Source organism: Ursus maritimus, unplaced genomic scaffold, assembly GCF_017311325.1.
Source record: "Ursus maritimus isolate PB19 unplaced genomic scaffold, ASM1731132v1 scaffold_20, whole genome shotgun sequence".
NCBI classification, from domain to species: domain Eukaryota; kingdom Metazoa; phylum Chordata; class Mammalia; order Carnivora; family Ursidae; genus Ursus; species Ursus maritimus.
Genome location: NW_024424453.1, coordinates 30,925,436 through 30,949,468, shown reverse-complemented (window position 1 = coordinate 30,949,468; position 24,033 = coordinate 30,925,436). Strand labels below are relative to the sequence as shown.

General features: G+C 35.6%; 1 protein-coding gene and 1 non-coding gene across 5 annotated transcripts in view; both read left to right on the top strand.

Moving 5' to 3' along the window:
- Nucleotides 1-24,033, top strand: part of ATP2C1 (ATPase secretory pathway Ca2+ transporting 1) — a 160,126-nt gene that overhangs the window by 75,471 nt on the left and 60,622 nt on the right. For all 4 annotated transcript variants that reach the window (XM_040636815.1, XM_008708771.2, XM_040636817.1 and 1 more), the window contains exons 4-7: nucleotides 1,867-1,956; nucleotides 4,013-4,048; nucleotides 7,122-7,183; nucleotides 11,186-11,294. In XM_040636815.1, coding sequence (XP_040492749.1) covers nucleotides 1,867-1,956; nucleotides 4,013-4,048; nucleotides 7,122-7,183; nucleotides 11,186-11,294 — 297 coding nt within the window. The remainder of the gene's footprint in view (nucleotides 1-1,866; nucleotides 1,957-4,012; nucleotides 4,049-7,121; nucleotides 7,184-11,185; nucleotides 11,295-24,033) is intronic.
- On the top strand, nucleotides 4,677-4,750 carry TRNAQ-CUG. Its single transcript has one exon. It is a non-coding gene; the product is annotated as a tRNA-Gln (tRNA).

Below are 24,033 nucleotides of genomic sequence, written 5' to 3'. Positions count from 1 at the left end.
TACAGTTTCTTTTTTTTAAAGATCTATGTGTAACTTTTCTAAAGGGCCTATTAATGTGCCCAAATTTATCAGTTTTGATAAAAAACTCATTTTGCAGCTGAGGTTGTCTAAAGTGGAAAACGTGAATTTTTAGAGATTAAAAGAACCTTGTGTTTGTGTGTATCTGTCATGTGTTTGTAGAGTATTTTTTATATGCATGTTTTTATTCTCACATTTACCACATATCCACATTACCTAAAACTTTAGGAAGTTCATTCTGGATTTATAAACTCCAATGATTGGACTTACTACTAGGCAGTATAATTTAATGTTTTACTTTCTTATTCCTGTTTCATTGCTTGACTACCTGCATCGTGGGATTGCTGTGAGAATGAAACAGAGGTAGTGTAACACAGTTAAGCACAAGCAGCAATTAACAGTAAATATCAATTGTTAATCATAAAGCACTGGGTGACTCTATTCCTCTACAAAGAACACTGAATTTGTTGCTTTTTAAACATTTGTCTGGAGCTTGCCATTAATCAAGTGGTGTGCTTGCTACTGTGGCACAGCTATTTTAGAGGTTAGAATAAAAAAGCCCATGAGTCTTGTCCTCAAATTGTGATAATAAGAACTAACATCTGAAGAGGGCTTTATGGTTCACTCAGTGTTTTAATATACATTCTTAGTTAATCTTTACCACAGTCTTGGTATAAGGTAGTGTTTTACTGATGAGGAACTTGGGTCATACACAAGTGACAGGAGCCGGATTTAAACCCAGGTACTCTGATTCAGTCAAGTGTGTGTGGTTTGTCAACCCTGAACCATATTGCAGTTGTAGTTTTAGTTTGCTAGAGTAGTGATTTTCAATCCTCTAGGTGTTAGAATCACTTGGGGAGTGCTTAAAAAATGCTGAAGCCTGGGTCCTCTGCCCAGAGATTCTGATTTAATTGGTCTGGTGTGAACCTAGGCATTTGTTAGAAGTTCTTCCCATGATTCTGATGTGAAGCAGGGTCAGAACCACAGTGCCAGGGAACGGAGCCATATAGGGAGTGGGAGGTGATGGCATCTAACCTCGCTGCTGTGGTATCTAGGGGCTGGGCTCTCCGATGGGATGAATTCTTTGTAGCCTAGATACTTTGCACCTTTAACAGTGATTGGCACCACTTCATCAGAGGAAGAGCTTCTGGCAACAGAGCTCTGATGTTTAAGGAGTAGGATGTCCAACTGGAAGAATTCAGGGTGGCTCTGGTGCTTGGTCATTTAAGTGCTGTTGGGTTGGGTTGATGGTATGATTCTGTTTCTTTAGATACTATTGCCTCTGCCAGATAGATATTAGGAAAACCAGCATTTGGAAAACCTCCAGCTTCTGTGGAGTGGATCTTACTGTTGACTCTTAGCCGTCGAAGGGGATTATTTCTGGGGTGTGTAGGTCAACCACAGAATTGTAATCTGTGCTAATTTATTAAGTATAGGAATGTTTGGATCTCATAATTTAGGTGTTGTACCCAGTGTTCACCTAAATCTTTACCTTAAAAATCATTTTCCACTTATTCTAGCCTCAGTAGGAATTCAGACCAGCTGTATTTATTAAATTTATGTACACGTGTACCATAAGGAATTGGTAAATTCTTAGTTTTAAGTATTGATACTTAATTTTCTTTTCTTTTGAAAAGGAACTGTTATGAAATGGTGACTTTTAAATGTAGATAAGTGTAAATACTTTTTTTGTTAATTGAAGAGACGTATAAAGTCTCATTCAAATGTAGACTCATAATTTTCTAATCATGCCTCAGCAGTTTATTTTTTTTAAGTCTTTGTTGTGATGGAACACAACTTCATACATTCATACAAAACCATTTAATTGCTGTTTGTTTTCACTTTCAGTTTAAAAATCCCCTTATTATGCTGCTTCTGGCTTCCGCAGTCATCAGTGTTTTAATGCATCAGTTTGATGATGCTGTCAGTATCACTGTGGTAAGAGAAAATAATGTATATTTTTAAACTGTTGGATAATCATTTAAAATTAGGATAGGCTTTTTTATTTTGGAAAATGAATTGAGACGTTCCTAATGTTTTTTCAGGTTTTTTGTTAATATCCAGATTCTGCATTTTGTTGCGGTAATCTCAAGTAGTGTTCAAGGGTCTGTGATTGGCACTCATGAGAATTATTTAACAACCTTATAATTTTACAGATCTGAAATATTTTATAATAAATTTCTGGTTAAAATTTCAGTTTAGTTTGCTTTCTGTTTTGAATGTTTTACTAATTGTGAACTGAAACCTGATGATTATGAAATTAAAAATATTACTTAAATATTTGAAATGAAATTAAAAATATTACTTAACAATGAACACTATGTAAGATTTTATTCTTTTTGTCTAGGCTGTTATAGCTTTCATTGAGAGTTTCCTCTTTTTTCTTGTCCTCTGTTTTATTGTAGTATAAAAATTTATAGCGAGTACAAGCATTGATTAAAGCAAATATATTTATGCTTAAGAACACAGTAGAAATTAATATAGAGCTGCAGTTCTTGAGCTCTTGCTTGTGGACTCCCAGTGTCTCTAAGACCCTTTCAGGGAGCATGTAAGGTCCAAACTATTTTTGTAATATTAAAACATTATTTTTGCTTTGGATATATGCATCAGTGGTGCAAAAGCAATGGCAGGTAAAACTGAGTGTTGACTCAAGTCAAAATAATGGCCTGAAACTGTACTAATGGTCATTGTTTTATTTCATTGTTTCTCTTAGGAGTGTTTTTCATAAAGCAGTAAAAATTAATTTCATTAAATCTTGACAGTTGAGTACATACCTTTTGAATATTCTGTGTAATAAAATGGGAAGTATGCATAAAGAACTTAATGAATATTGAGGTACAATGGTTGTTTCACGGAAGGCCGATTGTGGTGAGCTGAACTAGGCTTTTACTAGTAAGAATGAATGATAGACAAACTTGGTTATTAAGATTTGGATAACTGACATACTTTTTTAAGGAAGTGAGTGAAATGAAACTATCACTTCAAGAAAAATAAATAGCATTTATTGCCAGTGATAAAGTTCAAGCTTTTAAGTGATACTTAGAATTTCGCAAAATATTTATGAATTACTGTGTGCTAAATAGCTTCCCAATATTTAAGACTTTATTCTAAAGAGATCAGTAGAATGTCAAGGAATGTGATTTTTTTTTACTATTTTGAAATGTGTCAACACTTGAAAGATTTGAATAACCAAGTAAATCAGTTATTTTCTAAATGACCAGTGTAAGATGTTACAGTGTTTTCAGTGATGAAAGATCTATTCAAATTAAAAATAGATCAATGGATTTTACTATAATAGATTATGAAAAGTTCATTGATACAGTTTAGATTCTACATTGCAAATTACTCTAAGTAACTAACACTTGTTTAATTTCGATGTGGTAGTTAAGAAGAATATCCGCAATCTGAAAAAGCTTTTCCAACAATATCGGTATGAGATTAGGTTTTCTTCCTATATACTTCAGCCTAATCAGCGTAGGACAATAGATTAAATGCAGAAGCAAATGTGAGGATCTAGCTTTGTATTAAGGCAGACATTAAAGGTAGAAAAATTGAAAGCACTTGCACTTTTCTCACAAATTTTTTTATTTGGAAAGTGTATTTTTCATAAAAAATGTTGTATGTGTCAATATGCAATGGTTTTATTACTTTTTAGATGAATTAATAAGGAGGAATTAAAACTGAGCAATTGAAAAAGTATTAAATTATGGTAAATATCAATAGATTATATCCCACATGAAAGCTGGTCCTCAGTTTGTAAGAGCGGAAAGGGATCTTGAGATCAAATTTGAGAAGTTGTCCTAGGGGAGGCAAGCCACTGTTGGCGTCAGTTTTTCCCCTAAGGTAGAGTTGTGATTTCTTCCCCAGCTGATCTCAGTGCTTAGTGTCTGGTATCTGGGGACTGCAGATAGAGTTAGAAAAATAAAACATGATTAACATTTATTTCTGGAGTTACAGTGTGTGCTTTAAAAGGTTGTTTCTTTGTTTTGTATAGGCAATACTTATCGTCGTCACGGTTGCCTTTGTTCAGGTGAGTAGGTGGCTTATTGTCAGCATGAAAATGGTATTTTAGTTAATTGCTTAAAAAAACTAAGGTGGCTTATGGGAAAATCTGTGGTTATTGGGGGATGGTAATACTGGTCAGAACAATTCATTCTTTGTTTTTGAAATGATTTCAGAAACTCAGTTCTCCAGGGAACTTTGTGGAACTAACTAGACTGCTTTGATTTAGATAGTAGCATGAAGAAAATGTAGTTTTTTATTTGATGAAATTAAAGGTAATTGAAGCAGATGGAAACGAAAAGCACAGTAATAAAAATAAAGTCCAGCAACAGTTTAAAAAACTTTTTCCAATTAAAAAATTGGGCCAGGTTTAAATTCCTCATTTCCTACCCAGAAAGAATGTTCTGATCTGGATCAAACTTCCAATTCAGCATAGGCATTGAAACAGTAAATAAAATATATCATGAGGAACCCCTTTTAAAAATGAAATGTGAACAATGTGGAGATAATGTCAGGATTTTTATAGCAAGTGTAGGCATATATAAAAACATAGGCTTAGTTTTATATAACTTCATATTTTAGAGCAATGTTGGCAGGTCCCATTTTATTAGCTAAAAGTTTTAAAGCATAGTTAATAAGAATAGAAGGATTGGGGCACCTGGCTTGGCTCAGTTGGTAGAGTGTGTGACTCTGGATCTCAGGGTTGTGAGTTCGAGCCCCACATTGGGTGTAAAGATTACTCAAAAATAAAATCTAAAAAAAAAAAGGACTATTCTAGTTTAGGGAGAAATGTTACGTATGACACTCAAGTTCATATTTTGACTCTCAAGACTATATTTGAAGTGATTGTGGTTATTTTCACATCTGTGGTTAATTCCTTGGGTATTTCCGGTCATTATCCCGGCTTTCTATGGTAATCTCTAATTTAGTAAGTTATTAGTTTACAGTAACCCACTGTAGAAAAGTCAGTTGTAATCAGATTATCTGCAGCAAGTTTGTGAGTTCCATCAGTAGACCCTCAGGGATTCTGTTTCCAAGAATCTTCTTGCTTAGAACATACAAAAGTTGCCCTGGGGCAGGTGGAGCTCGTTAGTCTAGCAGAGGTCCTTCTAGGCTGGTCATCATTCAAGGCAGCTCTTCATTCAGACATGTGGGTGGTACTACCCACTCAACCAGTAACTGGAACCCTCTTGCATCTTTAATAATGCTTAAGAAATATGGAGTGACTTTCTTTACAGGGATTCCTACAATATTATCACTATGAATAAGAAGACCTTTGCTTGTTCTGTTGGTACCTGGAGAGCACCCACCTCAAAAAAATCCTACAAAATTGTGATTTAAACGTAGTGTGGGATTTTCCACAAAGATCGCATGTTACACACTGAATGCAATGGCAGAAACCATCTGCTAAATATCTCTGTGGTAGGTTCAGTTGATGGAAAACTCCAGAAAGAATCGAAACATGAAAAGCTCAGTTTCAGATTGATAGGTCTGGTTTCTTATACATACATGAGCCTTTTCCCCAAATGTGCCTTGAAATCAACAAAATACTGTATAAACTGCAATTAAAAACCTCTGAAAAGATCGTATTTGCTGCCACTTGAACTTATCATAATGCTTTGCTAGAAAATTACAAAAACTCTGAAATTGTCCATGATTTATCTTATTTAGTATTTGTATTTTTATCTGGGTTTTAGGGGGATATTGTATATTTTTATATTTGTGTCTACCCTTTTTTCCTTCTCTTTCAAATCTCCATTTCTCACCCCATTGTAAAACCTCACAGCCGTGAAAATAGCTAATTTGCTTTGTACTGTCATACATTGATGCCACCTTACAGTAAACTTAAAATATAACTTTTAAGTGTTCATTAGAGATGGCTGTCAGGTTTTTAGTGATATGTTAAAAGGTCATTTTGATACGGAAGTATCTCTGGAGTTATAGGAAGTGAGGCCTAAGAAGTCTGCAAAGGGATGTAAAGATTGGGCAGCTTTTACTTACTAGGATCTAGTATTGGTGAGTGTTTTCTAGCCTTCTGTGGAATTTTTGGGTAAAACTTCCAAATTCCTTAATATCCTTGTTACGGTTGGGGAGGGGTGTCTTAGAATTTTAATATTTCAGATTTGCCTCACTCTCACATTTGTTCCTCTTGCCTAAGTAAATACTGATTTGATTCTAAGTTACTCTTATATAGCTTTGCATTTGCTATTTCAAAAAGTTTCTGATGGTTGTGAAATTTTGAATAGTACTAGCACTGCAGTCATTTCAAAACACTCCCCAGCTTTCACTCCCACTACTCAGACTTTTCCCTTTTTAAATTTAGATCAAAAGATTGGTGTATTTAGTGCAGAAATGAGACAAAAATAGTGGTGATGTTATGTGAAGCAAGACTGCCCGTGGAAACGTGGACTAAGTAGTATGGTGAGATGAAAGATGTTTCTGACCCTCAGCTTTGATTATATGCATAGAGAAATGCTGGAGCATCACAGACTTAGGGCTCCTGAGGATGTCCCCTTTTGGATAATTCAGGGTGATGGGAAAGGTATCTGTGAAATTAGTGCCAGCCACAGCTCACTTTATTTAACAAATGTTCTTTCTATGCAAAGTTACTCCATAAACCTTTGCAGTAAGCATGTGCTTAAATCCTCAAAGCAGATGTTGCTTACAGTTAATTGTCTTTGATGTCTTTCGTCATTTAACACTAGAAGTAAAATTATCTTAATCATGAGGCTCAATGATTTTAACTTTTAATGACTGAAAATTATATACTTTTTGGACACACTAATGAGGGTTCTTTATTTTCTTATAAATAAACTGACCTTAGGCTTCACATTGAATATTAACATATAAAATTGGGAATATTTAATTGTCAGAATTGTTTGGCCACTATAATTTAACATTATTTAATAAGGGGTACACTTTTATGTTTTAGGAATATAAGTTCAAGTAAAGGAAAAGATAAGAACTGGGGGAAGTTTTTAAAACATGAGATTATTATTTACTTAAGTCTGACATGGAATATGTCCATAGGAACATACGTATTTGCATTTCTTTATAAGTGTTTTTTCTTAATATTCTGCTTTTTTTTTTTTTATAACTAGGAATATCGTTCAGAAAAATCTCTTGAAGAACTGAGTAAACTTATGCCACCAGAATGCCATTGGTATGATCCTTGTTTCTGATATGGATTTCTATTTTTTTTTAATTGAAGTATAATTAGTATACAGTGCTATATTAGTTTCAGGTGTATAATATAATGATTCAGCAGTTTTATACATTACTCAGTACTCACCACTGTAAGTATGTTCTTAATCCCCTTTATCTGTTTTACCCATACCCTCACTTATCTTCCCTCCGGCAAGACCAGCTTCTTCTCAGTATTTAAGAGTCTGTTTTTTTTGTTGTTGTTGTTTGGCACTTTTTTCTTTGTTGATTTGTTTTGCTTCTTTAACTCCATATATGAGTGAAGTCATACAGTATTTGTCTTCCTCTGTCTAAATTATTTCACTTAGCATTATACCCTCTCTAGGTCAATCTGTGTTGTTGCAAATGGTGAAAATCTCATTCTTTTTTATGGCTGAGTAATATTCGTGTGTGTGTGTGTGTGTGTGTGTGTGTGTGAGTACATGTGCCACATTGTCTTTATCCATTCATCTGTGGATGGACACTTGGGTTGCTTGCGTATCTTGGCTATTGCAAATAATGCTGCAATAAACATAGGGATGCATATATCTGTTTGAATTAGTGTTTTCATTTTCTTTTGGTAAATACTTAGTAGTGGAATTACTGGATCATATGGTAATTCTACTTTTAATTTTTTGAGGAATGTCCATACTGTTTTCCACAGTGGCTGCACCAATTTGCATCCCACCAACAGTGCATGAAGGTTCCTTCTTCTCCACATCCTCACCAACACTTGTTTGTCTTTTTGGTTGTAGCCATTCTGACGGATGTAAAGTGATATCGTATTGTGGTTTTGATTTGCATTTCCTGATGATTAGTGATGTCGAAGATCTTTTCATGTGTCTGTTGGCCATCTGTGTGTCTTTCCTGGAAAACTGTTTATTCATGTCCTCTGCCCCTTTTTAATCAGAGTATTTGTTGTGTGTGGGTTTTTTTTTGTTTTTTTGTTTTGTGTGTGTGTGTGTGTGTGTGTGTGTGTGTCGAGTTGTAGGAGTTCTTTTAGATCTTTTGGATATTATATTAGCCCCTTATTGGATATATTATTTGCAGATATCTTCTCCATTCAGTAGGTTGCTGGGCTGTGTTTTTTTTTTTTTTTTCTCTTTTTTAATGGTTTCTTTTGTTGTGCACAAGCTTTTTATTTTCATGTAGTCCCAACAGTTAATTTTTGCTTTTGTTTCTCTTGCCTGAGGAGACATATCTAGAAGAATGTTTCTGTGGCAGATGTCAAAGAAATTACTGCCTGTTTTTTCTTCTAGGTGTTTTATAGTTTTAGGTCTTACATTTAGGTCTTAATTCATTTTGAGTTTATTTTTGTGTATGGTGAAAGAAAGTGGTTTAGTTTCATTCTTTTGCATGTAGCTGTCCAGTTTTCCCAATACCATTTATTGAAGAGATGTCTTTTCCCCATTGTATGTTCTTGCCTCTTTTGTCGTAGGTTAATTGACTATATAAGCGTGGGTTTATTTCTGGGCTCTGTATTCTGTTCCATTGATCTATGTGTCTGTCTTCCCATTTGTTTGTGTCATCTTCACTTTCTTTCATCAGTGTTTATAGCTTTTGGAGTATAGGTATTTAATCTCTGTGGTTAAGTTTATTTCTGGGTATTTCATTCTTTTTGGTGCAGTCGTACATGGGATTGTTTTCTTAATTTCTCTTTCTGCTTCATCTTTGTTAGTGCATAGAAATGCAACAGATTTCTGCATATTAATTTTGTATCCAGTTACTTTACTGAATTCATTATCAGTTCCAGTAGTTTTTAGGTGGAATCTGTAGGGTTTTTCTACATATAGTAACATGTCATCTGCAAATAGTGACAGTTTTATTTCCTCCTTAGCAAACTGGATTCTTTTTTTTCCTTGTCTGATTGCTGTGTCAAGGCCTTCTAGTTACTGTGTTGAATAAAAGTGGTGAGAGTGGACATCTTTGCCTTGTTCCTGATCTTAGAGGAAAAGCTCTTTTTCATCATTGAGTATCATGTTAGCTGTGGGTTTCTCATATAAGGCCTTTATTATGTTGATGTATGTTCCCTCTAAACCTACTTTGTTGAATTTTTGTCATGAATGGATGTTGTACTTTGTTAAATGCTTTTTCTGCATCTGTTGAGATGATCATATAGTTTTTATCGTTTCTCTTGCTAATACAATGCATCATGTTGATTGATTTGGGAATATTGAACTACCCTTGCATTTCTGGAATAAATCCCACTTGATCGTGGTGAATGATATTTTTAATGTGTTGTTGGATTTGGTTTGCTTATATTTTGTTGAGGATTTTTACATCTGTCTTCATCAGAGACATTGGCCTGTAGTTTTTGTTTTTTTGTAGTGTGTTAATCTGGTTTTGGTGTCAGGGTAATGCTGTTCTCATATAATGAATTTGGAAGCTTTTCTTTGTCTTCTATTTTTGGAATTATTTGAGAAGAATAGGTATTAAGTCTTCTTTATAAATGTTTGATAAAATTCACCTGTGAATCCACCTGGTCCTGGACTTTTACTGGGAATATTTTGACTACTGATTCAATTCCATTGCTAGTAATTGGTCTGTTCAATTTTCTTTCTTTTTGATTTAGTCTTGGAAGTTTATATGTTTCTAGGAATTTATCCATTTCTTCAAAGTTGTCCAATTTGTTGGCATATAATTTGTCATAATATTCTCTTATAATTCTTTTTATTTCTGTGGTATTGTTTGTTATTTTTCCTACTTCATTTCTGATTTTATTTGAGTCCTCCCTCTTGTTTTCTTGAGTCTGGCTAAAGGTTTATCAATTTTGTTGATCTTTTCAAAGAACTGGCTCCTAGCTTTATTGATCTGTTCTGTTGTGTTTTTTTTAGTCTCCATTTTATTTATTTCTGCTCTAATCTTTATTATTTTCTTCCTTCTACTGGCTTTGGGTTTATTCTCCTTTTTCCAGCTTCTTTAGGTGTAAGGTTTATTTGAGATTTTTCTTGTTTCCTGAGGTAGGCCTGTATTGCTATAAACTTCCCTCTTAGAACAATTTTTGCTGTGTCCCAAAGATTTTAGACCGTTGATTTTTTTTTTAGAAAATCAGCAAGGAAACAATGATTTTGAGTGACACATGAGACTAACTTGACCTAATAGGTATATTCAGAACATTCCATCCAAAAACAGTGGAGTACATATTCTTTTCAAGTGCACATGGAACATTCTTTAGAATAGATCATATATTAGGCCACAAAACAAGTCTCAATAAATTCAAAAATATTAAAATTATATCATGCATCTTTTCTGACCACAATGGTATGAAACTGGAAATATCACAAGAAAAAATCTGGAAAGAACACAAATACATGGAAGCTACATGGCATGCTACTAAACAATGAATGGGCCAACCAAGAAATCAGAGAGGAAATAAAAAACTACATCAAAAACTAATGATGTACTGTATGGTGACTAACGTATCAATTAAAAAAGAATACATGGAGACAAATGAAAATGGATTTTCACTCTTAAAAATAGAAATTGAATGTGAGTAGTACAATATACTTTGTGTCACCAGATTTGTCTAAACATAAGGTAGAAATCATTAGTCTGACATGAAAAATTCATGTTCTGTTCAGTGTAGCAAGTTGTAATATTAGAACTTTTAAGTTGTAATGTTAAGATTATTGAGACAGTTTTTTGTGTGTGTGTGACTATGTGCTAAGCACTGTTGGGGTTGCAGTGATGTACAATCAGACAGACCCAGATGAATAAGAAGGTTGCTTCAGTTTTCACATTTCACATTTGAACAATAACTGGTTACTTCTTCCAATGCTTTTTTGGTAATCTGAACATCTTAATTACCAAGAATAGAAAAATAATTGTTTGCTTAGTTTCTTATATTTGACCTACCTTCTTTGAAGTGATAATAATACTACAATATGTTTTTCCTCAGGTAAGCCCACTAGAAAGCATTTTTTTTAAATAACTGGTGTGGCTTTCTTTTTTCAGCCATGGTTGTTTCTGTTTCATGTTATAGTGTGCGTGAAGGAAAATTGGAACATACACTTGCTCGAGACTTGGTTCCAGGTGATACAGTTTGCCTTTCTGTTGGGGACAGAGTTCCTGCTGATTTACGCTTGTTTGAGGTAAGTTTGGTGTTTTAATTTCTTTGGGCTGCTGTAGCAAAATACCATAGCCCGGGTCGCTTACAAACAACAGAAAATTATTTCTCATAGTTCTGGAGGCTGGGAAATCCAAGATCAAGGGTCCAACCCAGTTGTGTTTGGAGGAGGCCCTCTTCTGGTTCAGAGCTGGTGTCTTCTGTCTGTCCTCAGATGGTGGAAGGGGATAGGGAGCTCTATGAGGTCTCTTTTATAAGAACACTAATTCCATTTGTGAGAGCTCCACCCTCATTACCTAAGCACATCTGAAAAGTCACACCTCCCAATACCTCATGTTTGAGAGTTAGGATTTCAATATATAAAGTTGGAAGGGGGGGTACCCATATTCAGACCATAGCATTTGGTTATCTGTTTGTGAGAAGTGAAAATACTTGGATGTAGACTAAAGGATGGACATTAGTAATTTTAAGAATTAATGCATAGTTGATTTGGACTCTTGATTTTCAAGTTTAAAATGTAACATATATAAACATGTCTTTTTTTCTTAAAATGTATTTATCTTTACCACAGAGTTTTTGAGGTGTCCATTAGTCAATCAGCTGATCTTTATAGAAATGTGTAGTAGGCCTTGTGGGAGACACAAAGATGATGTAATGAGTTCTTGTGATCGGGGAGCATACTATTTGTGTACATAAATCACTCACCAGAAAATAAGATAGAGCCTGGTAAATGACTAAGAGAAGTACAAAAAATGGAGTGTGAAAATTCAGAGAAAGGAGCGGTTACTTCTAATTTCAGTGAAAATCAGATAATGCCTTAGACAACATGACTTTGGTGGTGAGAACCAAAGGGTAGTGCTGGGCAGAGATGAGGAAGACCATGAAGCAGCAATATTCAGATCACTGTGAATGTCCCAGTATATAGTACCGGGCTAGAATATGTTACGGGTAGAAAATGTATGGTGGAATCAGATTTGGGGGGGCCTTGGATGCTCTACTTCAGATTTTATTGGTTAGGATTTAGCTTTGAAGGTCATATGCAGCTGGCAAATGATCTTACCCATAATCTGGCCACAGTGTGTAGAATAGATTGACGGGCTAGAAAATGGAGTTAGGCACCTAGTTTAGTATGCCAGTCTCATCTACTTTTGGAATTAACAGGCTGCTCATTAATACCTATAGAGGTGTCAGTCTTTGAATACTTACTATGTCCCAAAATCTGAGTGTTCTTAGAGGTTATGGAAAGCCTAAAGAACCTTCCTGAACTATAAGAAGAACAGACTTCACTTACTCCTGAAGTAATGGCCTTTTCTTCAAATACTTAAAATTTCTCCTTAGGAAGATACCAGATTGCTTTAATTGGTGAGTGGAGATAATTGATAATACAGCAAGTATTGGGAATATTGTTATTTTGCTTTATTACTTTCTGCCCTTAGTTTATCTCTTTAGGTCATACTGTTTTTTACTCATTTCCTCTCCCTTCTATTCCTAATACTTAGTTTATAAGAAGATCTTGGATTATTATTCCATAGAGATTTGGTAGGCCTGTCACTTGATATAAATCATCTTCCTTTTCCCCAGAGGGCCCTAATCTGAATTCATGGAGTTCATATCATCATTTATTCTGGAGTCCTTCTCTTCCAGTTTAGAAGAAGACCTCCTCAGTGGGGCAGTAAGAAAATGGTGTTTCCCATTATTTGAACATTTTGAGCAGTATAATGACATAGAAACTTTAAAACACCATTTGACTTGGAAAAAAAGTATTTTAGGATTTTCATTTAAATAAGGTTTAATTGATCTGAGAATTAATTATTTCAGAGTTCATGTGCAAATAGGAAAAAAACAGTCAGAATTCTGGATTAGTAGGTATCTTATCCACTTAACAAATATACTTTGAAGACTTACTGTGAGTTCAGTAAGGGAATTCTTGACCTTTTAAAGCTTGATGTTATAAAAATTGAGAGCATGTACTTTGTGGAGTAATTTGTTGTTAGTGTTTTTCCCCTACCTGTTAACTTTTCAGATACTTTTCTTTAGCACATGTTTCATTTGGCAGTGCTATAGTTAGGTTGATTTTCTTCTAGTTAATCCATGTTTATGTATATAGTTGAACATCTTTGATTCCCTCTATCACTTTCTGTCCTGTTCATTTTACCTATCACCTTGGTACCTCAGGCCGACTTTTACAACAACTTTTACATTAGATTGAGGTAACCTTCCTAAAAGATTTGAACCTTTCGTGTTGCTTCTACTAACCTATGACATAATAAGGCTGTTAAGGTCAGTTTCTCTTCTGGACACACAGGCTACTAGCTTTTGGAATTAGGTTGGCTTAGTGGAGTGTTATTTGCTGAATTTGGCTATGGTGATCTTGGGATGGTTTTTTTAAGGCTAGCTGGTCATTTGATGTTCTTGTATGAAATAAGCTTTTCATTAAGATTTAAAGGAAACCGAAAACTCACATACCTTTGAGATATTAATTAATTTCTCAAAACAAAGTGTGTCAATTTCACTCTAGATAAAGCAAGTGTCTGGGACTTTCATAGTATCGTTCTCTTCTTGTGGATGATGTGGTCTAAGACCAAGGTTGCCACTTTAGTGTTGTTATGCTGCAACTCTAGGGTTCCTATCATAAATTTTGAAGGTTCAGATTTTGACTATAAAACTTGCCTGGGCATTCAGTTGCATTTTGTCTGCAAGTTCAGTGTCATGACTGCTACACAACTTTTATTTGGTATTATCTGTTCGTAGGCTGTGTCTTAAGTCAGGTCAGGCTACTGTAATCAAATACCATGGACTGGTGGCTGAGAGAGTGATTGCTCTCTCTTCCACCTCTTATAAAGCCACTAATCCCATTACGAGGGCCTCACCCACACAAGCTCATCTAACTCTAATTACCTCCCAAGGAAATTACCATCATATTGGAGATTAAAGCTTCAACATGAATTTTACTGGGACACAGTTCAGTCCATAGCAGGCTGAGACTGTGATTTAGAAATCCTTTTTAAAGAAGATTAATGTTGATAACTTAAGGAATTCTGTATTTTGTTTTCATAGCCAAGGAATGAAACACTATGTGTTGATGGCAGTAACCTTACTGTTACAGGATTTTTTCTCCGTTGGTGCCCATGGTTTTTAGTCACATTGCTTCAAAGAATGAATAGGTAGACCAGACAGAGTGGTGGGTAGCAAATTAAGGCTTATTGAGGATAGCAAAGTGATAGTACAAAGCTCCCGAGGAAGGAGGGGGTCTAAGAGGGTTGCCACTGGAATTTTTAAGTCTAGGGGTTTTTATGGGCTTGTTGGCAGGCTATTTTAATCTGATTAACCCTCCCTGTGCCTGTCATCCAGTCAGTTTTTTGTCACATGGGAAAGGGTGGCGGGGCTCTTTCTAGGGTGGTGTAAAATCCTGTTAAGGGTGGTTGCCTCTTAGGGCGGGGGTGGGGGGTGGAAAGCCTTGTCCCTGCCTGCCTGCCTTCCAACAATCCTTCATTATCACTAGCTCAGGAGCCTTAAGAGTCACTGGTGGAGCTGGGACAGTAAAACTTAAAGGAATTGAGCTATGAGTATGTTTTCTGGGTTTTTTTCTCAGGGTTTTTATTTTAATTTTTGATAGTATTTGAGAAGTGGCACCACTGAGCATTAATTGGTGGTGGCTAATGGATTGGTCAGACTGTGACTTTAGATGAAGGAGTCTTACAGACCATACCTCCGTAACAGTACATTTTGCCTTTTTGGAAACGGGGTAGCATTTTTTTCTTATTGTTTCAGGTAAAGTCTGTATCAACATTTGGACAAAGGATTCTTTGTGAGAGAAAACAATCTAAGAGTCAAAGGAAAAGAGGGTTTCTTTCTTCTATTGAAAATATTTTACTTCTCTCAGCTTTAATTTTCTGACTAAGCCTGAAATGGTGCCTGAAATGTAGCAAGATTTTTCTTTTACTTGAGGTTCTGAATGAGTAATTCCACTGACACTTTCTTTTGTGGCTCACTTGCTTGTGGGTAGCCTATATCATTCTTTGAAACTGTCTTCAAGATCTAGACACTGGGTACAATTGCATTCTTTTTTTTTTATGTTTTTTATATGATTTTCTAAATGTATCAAACTTTTAAAGACAGCTTATCAGTTGTATGCCCGAGGGCCAAGAATTAGCCATTTTTATGACCCTAGATTATCAATTGGACCATTTAAACCTAGGCCAAAAGATATCTCCACTAGGAGTGAAAGCCTACTGGGGCTTTCCTCAGAAGTCAAACTTAAATGAAGGCAGTTGGCATTACATAGTGAGCCTTTTTAACATCACAAATCCATATACTTTATTATAGAATAGTAGTTCAGCTTAGTGAGTAGATTTTGGTTGCTTTAGGTTATTCCTTTCTATTCTTTAGTTCCCCTGTAAAAACCAAAGATAATGAGCACAGATCTACTTTGGTTACCTACCAATGGAAGGAGTCAAAGATAGTCTTCTTGACTGAAACTTTACTTAGCCTTTATGCCTGTTTCTGTAAAGCTCACAGTTTTGTGCACACTTTTGTTGAGAACCATGAATAAGGGCGGCTGGGTGGCTCAGTTGGTTAAGCGTCTGCCTTCTCAGGTCATGGTCCTGGGGTTCTGGGATCAAGTCCCACATCGGGCTCCCTCTGCTCTTCAGGGAACCTGCTTCTCCCTTTCCTTCTGCCTGCCACTCCCCCTGCTTGTGCTCTCTGTCTGTGTCAAATAAATAAATAATCTTAAAAAAAAAAACCCTCTGTGTTGGCTAATTTCATTAGAGGAGTTATCTTTCTGTGTCAGAGCATTCTGACTTTCTGAGTTACAAAATATATTTTCCATTTACTCAGCGAAACCTTGATATTCTGGTGAAACTCAGATTCGGATTTTGTTTGCAATGTTTTTTGAAAAAAAAATCTTTTCAAACATTCACTAGAATACAAGTGCATGTTATGTTAAATTTACTTATTTTGGTAATGGAGCTAATTTAGGCAAAATGTAATGCCTCTCTTTGGAAATTGGTCTGTGTTATGAGGTCATTTTAGCCATTTGGTAAATGTTTGAGTATCGTATATAGAACACTGTACCAGGCTTTAGGGCTAGGAAGTGAAAAAGACACAATTTGTGCCCTTTCTGCTGGGAGACACCAACTTGCAAACGACTGTGATTCAAAGAGTAAAATGTGTCTTATGAATTGAACATATGAGCTTAGGTAAGCCACTTAACTAGGTCTCTGTTTTCTCACTGTGACCTACTGTTGCCCCAGGGCATTATATCCTAACTTTTAAGGTGCAAAGGAATCATCTGGATTCTGTTTTGGCAGCTGTGGGGTGGGGAGAAGATTCTGCATTCTTAACTAGCTCTTAGTCCATGCCAAAAGTGCTGGTCTATCTACCACATAAAAAAAGTTTAAAACACACACACACAAAACTTCACTGAGATATAATTCACATTCAAAATAATTTACACATTTAAAATCATTCAGTCACTTTCCATATAGTCTGAATTGTGCAACCATCACCACAGTGTTAACTGTAAAACATTTTTATCACTCCCAAAAGAACACCTTTACTTTTTAGTAGTCACTATGTTCTCTCCCCTTACCCAGAGTCTGGTAGCCACTAATTTGCTGGCTCTTTCTGTATACATGTACCTATTCTGGACATTTCATTATAAATGGAATTAAATACTATGTAATCTTTTGTGTCTGGCTTCTTTTAGTTAACAATGTTTTCAGAGTTCATCCATGTTGTAGCACGTATCGTTATTTCATTGCTTTTAATTACCAGATAGTATTCCATTGTACGTGTATGCCACACAGTTGTAAATCCATTTACATTTAAAGTGATTATTAATAGAGGACTTTCTTATCCCATTTTGCTATTTGTTTTCTATATGTGTTATGTTTTTTATGTTCTTCACTTTCTCCAATCTCCCTTTTTTTGTGTTTGGTTGAAATTTTTAAAAAATTCATTTTGATTACCTCCTGAATTTTTTTTCTGTATACTTCTTTACATATTGTCTTAGTGGTTATGATGTGGATTACAGTTAACATCCTAAATTTAGGGACGCCTGGGTGGCTTAGTCAGTTAAGTGTCTGCTTTTGGCTCAGGTCATGATCCCAGGGTTCTGAGATCAAGGTCCTCATTGGGCTCCTTGCCTATTGGGGAGCCTGCTTTTCCCTCTGCCTGCTACTCTCCCTGCTTGTGCGTGCACGCTTTCTCTCTCTCTGACAAATAAATAAATAAAATCTAAAACAAACAAACAAAAATCCTAAATTTAGAACAGTGGTTTGAATTCATACCAACTTTACTTCAATAGCATGCAAAAACTTCACTCCTTACAGCTTACTTTTCCTTACACCTTCGTGTTGGTGTCACAAATTACATTTTTATGCATTCTGTGCCCATTAACCATACATTTATAAGTATATTATATAAATCAGGAAAAATAGAGGAGTTACAAAGTCAAAATACAATAATGCTGGCATTTATATTTCCCTGTGTAGTTACGTTTACTGGAGTTTATTTCTTTATACGGCTTTGAGTTGCTTTCTGCTCTCCTTTTGTTTTAGCTTGAAGGACTCTACTTTAGCATTTCTTGTGGGGCATGTCTGCTAGCAATGAATTATTTTGTTAGCTATAATTAATAGCTTTTGGTTAAATGGGAATGTCTTAATTTTTCTTTATTTTTGAAAGATAGTTTTGCTGGTTGTAGACTTCTTTTTGATCTCCCCCCCCCCGCCCCAGCATTTTAGTGTGTCCACTGGTTCTAGCCTCCATGGTTTCTAATAAGAAATGGCTGCTAATCTTATTGAGAACATGATGAGTTGCTTCACCTTTGCTGTTTTCAAGATTGTGTCTTTGTCTTTCAACAGTTTGATTATGTCTGTCAGTCTAGATGGCTTTGAGTTTTTCCTGTTTGGAGTTTATTGAGCTTCTTTGATATATAGATTCATGTCTTTTATTAAATTTTGGAAGATTTTGTTTTTAATTATCTTTTCAAATATTCTTTCTGCCCATTTCTTTTTTTTTCCTCCCTGAGACTACATTATACTTATATTGGTATGTTTGATGATGTCCCACAGGTACTTTAAGCTCTGTTCATTTTTCTTTATTTTTTTTCTCTCTGTCCTTCAGACTGGTTAATTTCAATTGTCCTGTCTTTTTGTTTGCTCATTTTTGCCCCTCCTTGTTCAGATCTGCTGTTGAACCCCTCCAGTGAACTTATGATTTCAGTTGTACTTTCAGCATCAGGATTTCTGTTTGTTTCTTTTTTATGTTTTCTTTCTCTCAATTGATAGTCTTTTTTTTATTATTATTATTGTTTTCCTGATTTCCTTTAGTTCTTTGTCCATGGTTTTTTTAGTTTATTGAGCATATTTAAAACAGTTGATTTAAAGTCATTCTAGTAAGTCCAATGTCTGGCCTTGCTGAGGGATGATTTCTGTCAGTCCATTTTTTTCCTGTGAATAGGTCATACTTTTGGGGTTTTTTGTATTTGTAGTTTTTTTGTTGAAAACTTTGTATTTTGAATGTTATACTGTCATAATTTTGTACATTAGATTCTACCCTTCCCTAAGGTTTGTTGTTTTTGATTGTTGAGGGTTGCAGTGGTTGAATTTGTTCAGTGACTTTTCTTAAAAAAAAACAAAAAAAACAAAAAAAAAAACAGGTCCCCCCCTCCCCCCCCGCAAAGACTGTATTTCTTTTTATGTATGGTCATTGACATTTCTGTTCCATTTTCTCAGCAGACAGCTTTTTTTTTTGATTCAGAGAGGAGAAACAATTACTACTCTCTTGGTCTTTGTAGCTTGTCTTTGAGTTGGAGCACTTCTTGATCATTGAGCCTAGGTTGTCTACAGCGCTTCTTCACCTTCACCTTCACCTTCACCTTCACCTTCACCTGCTTGTGCCAAATCCACAGGTCTGTCAGGGTGCAAGTCTAGGGTCTTCTCAGGTCTTTCTGAGCACACATCTGGTTATAGGCATGCGTTTTGCACTCTGTCTTCCCTGGTATATATGGCAGCCCATCCAAGCCCCTGTTCCCTCACAAAACTTTCTCTTTGGCGTCTTTCTTCCCTGGCTTTTGGTTGTGTCTGCTGCTTGTCTTATTCCTAGTCCTTTGTCTGCTAATGTATGGCCTTAACCTTTTGGCAGACACCCAGAAAGTCATTGTAGCTGCATTGGAGTGGTGTTTTGAAGTAAATATTAGCCTCTGCACCAGCCCCCCAGGGAACTGCCAGACAGGTTAAAACAGTCTTTTAAGAACAAGGTCTGTTTTAGCCCCCACCTACCAGTAAGCTGCAACAGGAAGACAAGCTTCTGTCCCCACAGCCGGCACTGCTTCTCTGGACAGTGGGAGAGAGTAGACAGGTCAACAAAAATGCCACAGTGCCTTCCTACCAAAATTCAGCAGCCTTTTTCTTCATTAAGTATTTCCTTGGTTGTTTTAAGTTTTTGATTCGAGAGTTGATTCTGTCAGTTTTTGCCAGCCTATGATTTTTTTAGTAGAGAGACCAATTCTTTGAGTGCCCTGTTCACAAATTTTTATATCAACTTAAGTGTATTTTTTTGCTAAGTCAACTTGATAAATTGATTTACAGTATGTTGCTCCCCCTCTTATTGTAATTTATCACCAAAACTTTGGTTTTAAAGGTTTCTGAATTACTAAACTTATATACAGACTTGTAAAAAAAAAAAAAGCAGTTTTAAATTAGCTGTCAAAAGAAATTGAGTAGAATATTGGAGAAGATATATGGTATATTTGTGAAATTTAGGCACATTCCTATTTGATGTAATCACTCTTTTTGGATTTGGAAAGGATGTGTATTTCTGAATTGTCTTGAGTTGTTATTATATGTCTATATGTCTAAATTGTCTTGGACTGTCATTATAGAGTTTGGAAAACCCATCCATATGTAGAGCACTGGGAATGTTGGTTCTCTTAGAGTGTAAAAGCTTGAGCTGTGCTTAGTGTTTTGTTGTCTGAGTTTTGTAGATCATTGGTTAAAAAGCAGTGTGAGCTTAGAAATCTGTTTATGTTTAAAATGTTGAAGAGAAAACTTTTTTTTTTCTCATTAAGTCACTAGAATTTAAAAAGACAATATGGGAGGGTTTGAAGTGAGACTTAGTCTCTTTGGTTTAAGAGTCTCATTTCATATGGGTAGGAAAGGACTGTTGAAAAGTAGGTCCCTTTTTGAAATTTGGTTTCCTTAAAATCGTCTTGGCAAAATATCCTAGAAATCATTGTTAACCAAATACTGGTCTTTAAGTTATTAGCCACTTGATCAAGTTGAATCTATCTAGCACTTAAGTCAGAAAGTTACCAATTCAATAACAATATAAATATTTACCATGGGATAAAATCCATTTCATGTAGGCCTTTTTAAATTTATAACACTTGGTTGTGACGTAGGTAGTTTGGGTCCAAGAACCCAGGGATGCTCCCACAGGAGCAGCCAAGAGGGTTCTTGGCTTCATGCAGGATAGAAATCAAATATGAGCAGGAAAAAGTGAAAACAGAGTTTATTGAGTAGTCGTGAGTACCGAGACTAGCAGATGGAGTGTCTGGGAGACTTGAAAAGGAGAGGAGAATGAGTCTTGTCGTTGTTTGGGGTTAGAGATTTATATTGGAAAGAGGTCTAGGGTATGTGTTCCTTCAGGAATCCTGGGTAGGGTCCAGTCAAAGGTGTCAGGTGAACAATAGGTGTCATTTCATAAATGACCAAAGGTAGGGCTTTTGATGCCAGTGTCAGCTGAGGTTTGTTCAAAGCTAATGTCCTCGAACATGTTCAGGATCTGGCTCTTCTTGGATGTTGTTAGGTGTTTGGGGCCTAGGACAAAACTCAGAGAATGATTCACTTTCTTGCTTCTCCCTTGAAGTGGGGACATAGTTTCTCTGGCTGATTCAGAAACAAAATACAGAACATGAGTAAATGAAGCCTAACAGAAAAAGAGCAGAGATGGAGTGTTTCTAAAATGGAGTCCCTTCAGCTTCCCTATTTTAGTTGGTTAGACTTTGATTGTTAATAAACTAGAGCTCATGAAGACATTTTCATCACATTTTCCTTCATTTGAATAAACAGTAAGAGGAATCTTAATTTTTGAGACCAAAAGTAAGAAATTTTGTCCTGTCAGGCAGCTGCAGATGATTAGTTTGGAATTCTTTTCTGGGGAAAGAAAGCCATTTCTGATTTTCTTTTAGTTCTAGACTAGAGAGGTGATTGATTTCAGCAGCATACAGTATACCAAGCCTTTCTTTAGTTTAAGAACTTATCTGTTGCTGTGTTATTCCATATTAACTGTAATTTTTTTAAGCAGTCATTTTTTTGCTTTTTGGGAAAGCTTTGTGACTTAGGCTTGTAGTTTCTTTCTGCCTAATATTTTATAGGAATAATCCTGTGAAGTTTTTCAACCAGTTTTATTTTGTAGGTATTAAATATTCAGATGTGGATTATGTATACATCTTGATTCTTATTTATATTCTGACTTTTGACTTGTGTTGTGTCTTACATCTCCAGTAGAGTGCCTGAGGAATAATGAAAGAAAGTGAAACATAATGTTTCCCAATTCATTAATAGCTCTTCTGAAGGTTTACCACTTAAACTTTTGGCTAGAAGGCAGGGAGCTGGCTGGTTCTTTGATTTTGTTTTATTCTACCTTTCCGTTTCTCATAAATGCAGTGGATAAATGACTCTGATATCTTTCTTCCTAGATGAATTAAATTGTGACTGTGTTAAACTGTAATAGGGTTGCTTAATTCATTAAATACCACCTTCTTAGAAATGACTTTCTTCCCCTCACTCCCCCAAAACTACTTCCTGTGGAAACTCTTGTAATAACCGTTAAGAAAAAATAAGTTGTAACCTAGAAAATGGTCTTGCTCAGGGCACCTGGCCGACTGAGTTGGAAGAGCATGCAACTCTTGATCTTAGGGTCTTGAGTTTAAGCCCCACGTTGGTTGTAGAAATTACTTAAATAAATAAACTTAAAAAACATTCTCGTTCCACAGACAGTTGAGATTTGTGCAGTTTGCTACATTGTATGATTTGGACAAATTTTATTGATAATGTATTCTTTTTTTTTTTAAAGTAAGCTCTCGGCCCAATGTGGGGCTCAAACTCAGGACCCTGATGTTAAGAGTCATATGCTCTATTGACTGAGGCAGCCAGGTGCCCTATTAATAATATATTCTTGATTTTCTTTACACATTTATGTATATGTGTATACACACACACACACACACACACATACACACACATATATTTATATATATACACACATAAATATAAAATAGAGATCTAAAGCTCCCTTTTTTTTCCCACATCAGTTTCTACACTAGACAGCGCTGACTGCTGTTGTGCTAAAAATGATGTTTCTTCTTTGTAGAAAAACCTGATTTGAACAAAAATTCCTATTAGATGGTTATTGAACTGATAAGTTTGACACTGAAGAGCTAGGTCACTGACAGCCAATAAAGCTGTGCTTTTCTTCCCTTTTTAAAAAGTCAGATTATTTTCGGGGTGACTGGGTGGCTCAGTCGGTTAAACTTCTTCCTTTGGCTCAGTTCATGATCCTGGGGTCTTGGGATCAAGCCCTGCATCAGGCTCCCTGCTCAGCAGGGAGTCCGCTTCTCTTAGCCCTCCCTTCCCCCTCCTCGGCCCCTCCGCATTGCTCATTCTCTCTCTTTCTCTCAAATAAATAAATAAAAATTTTTAAAAAGTCAGATTATTTTCATATTCTTTGTTCTGATAGCAAATGTTAGTATTTATCCATGTTTAAGATTTATGTTTAGGGGCGCCTGGGTGGCGCAGTTGTTAAGCGTCTGCCTTCGGCTCAGGGCGTGATTCGGCATTATGGGATCGAGCCCCACCTCAGGCTCCTCCGCTGTGAGCCTGCTTCTTCCTCTCCTACTCCCCCTGCTTGTGTTCCCTCTCTCGCTGGCTGTCTCTATCTCTGTCGAATAAATAAATAAAATCTTAAAAAAAAAAAAAAGATTTATGTTTAAAGCAAAAAGTCTTCAATGGAAAAACATTAATTTTGCCTTTCACAGGGAGGAGGAGTTCTGTAGATGTACACAAGTGTTTGTTTTGAAATATTGCAGGTCTCATTTCTAATTAAAGTCAGAAAAATTATATGCAGTTTTGATTTTTATAACAAGCATTGAAGAGGAGCTTGCTAAATAAAAACTTTTTGTTGACTTGTAATTCAGAATAATATATAATTTTTAAATATAACTTTTCTTAATGTCTTCTAGAAGCAGTTACAAAACTAGGGAGGAAAAGTAATTTGCAAATTGATTCTCTAAATAGTTAATAGGAATTTGAAGTTAATCTTTCAATGTTTGGGTTTCATCTCCATAGCTTACTATCTATATGATGTTGGGGAGTTACTTTACCTTCCAAAGTGTCTATATATACAGAAGGGGGATGATAATAATAGTACCTGCCTCATTGGAGTTGTTGGTAGCTAAGTAGTTGTTAGTAGATAACTTAGCATAGGTATGTAGCAAGGTGCCTTGCAGATAGTAAGCAGTGAAATATTAGCTGATTGTTTTTAGTACTAGTGCCATCTTTGAGGAATGACCTAACGTTTTTTTCTTACCTTGGTAATAGAATGTATTAGTGTGAAAAATTATACAGTCCTAAGTTTAATTTGGAAAGAAAACGTCAAATAAATATGTTCCTTTAATAAAGAAAAATTCCTTTGCCTTTGAACATGGTGGTTTTTCTTTTTCTTTTTTCCTTTCCTTTTCTTTTTTTTTTTTTAAATCT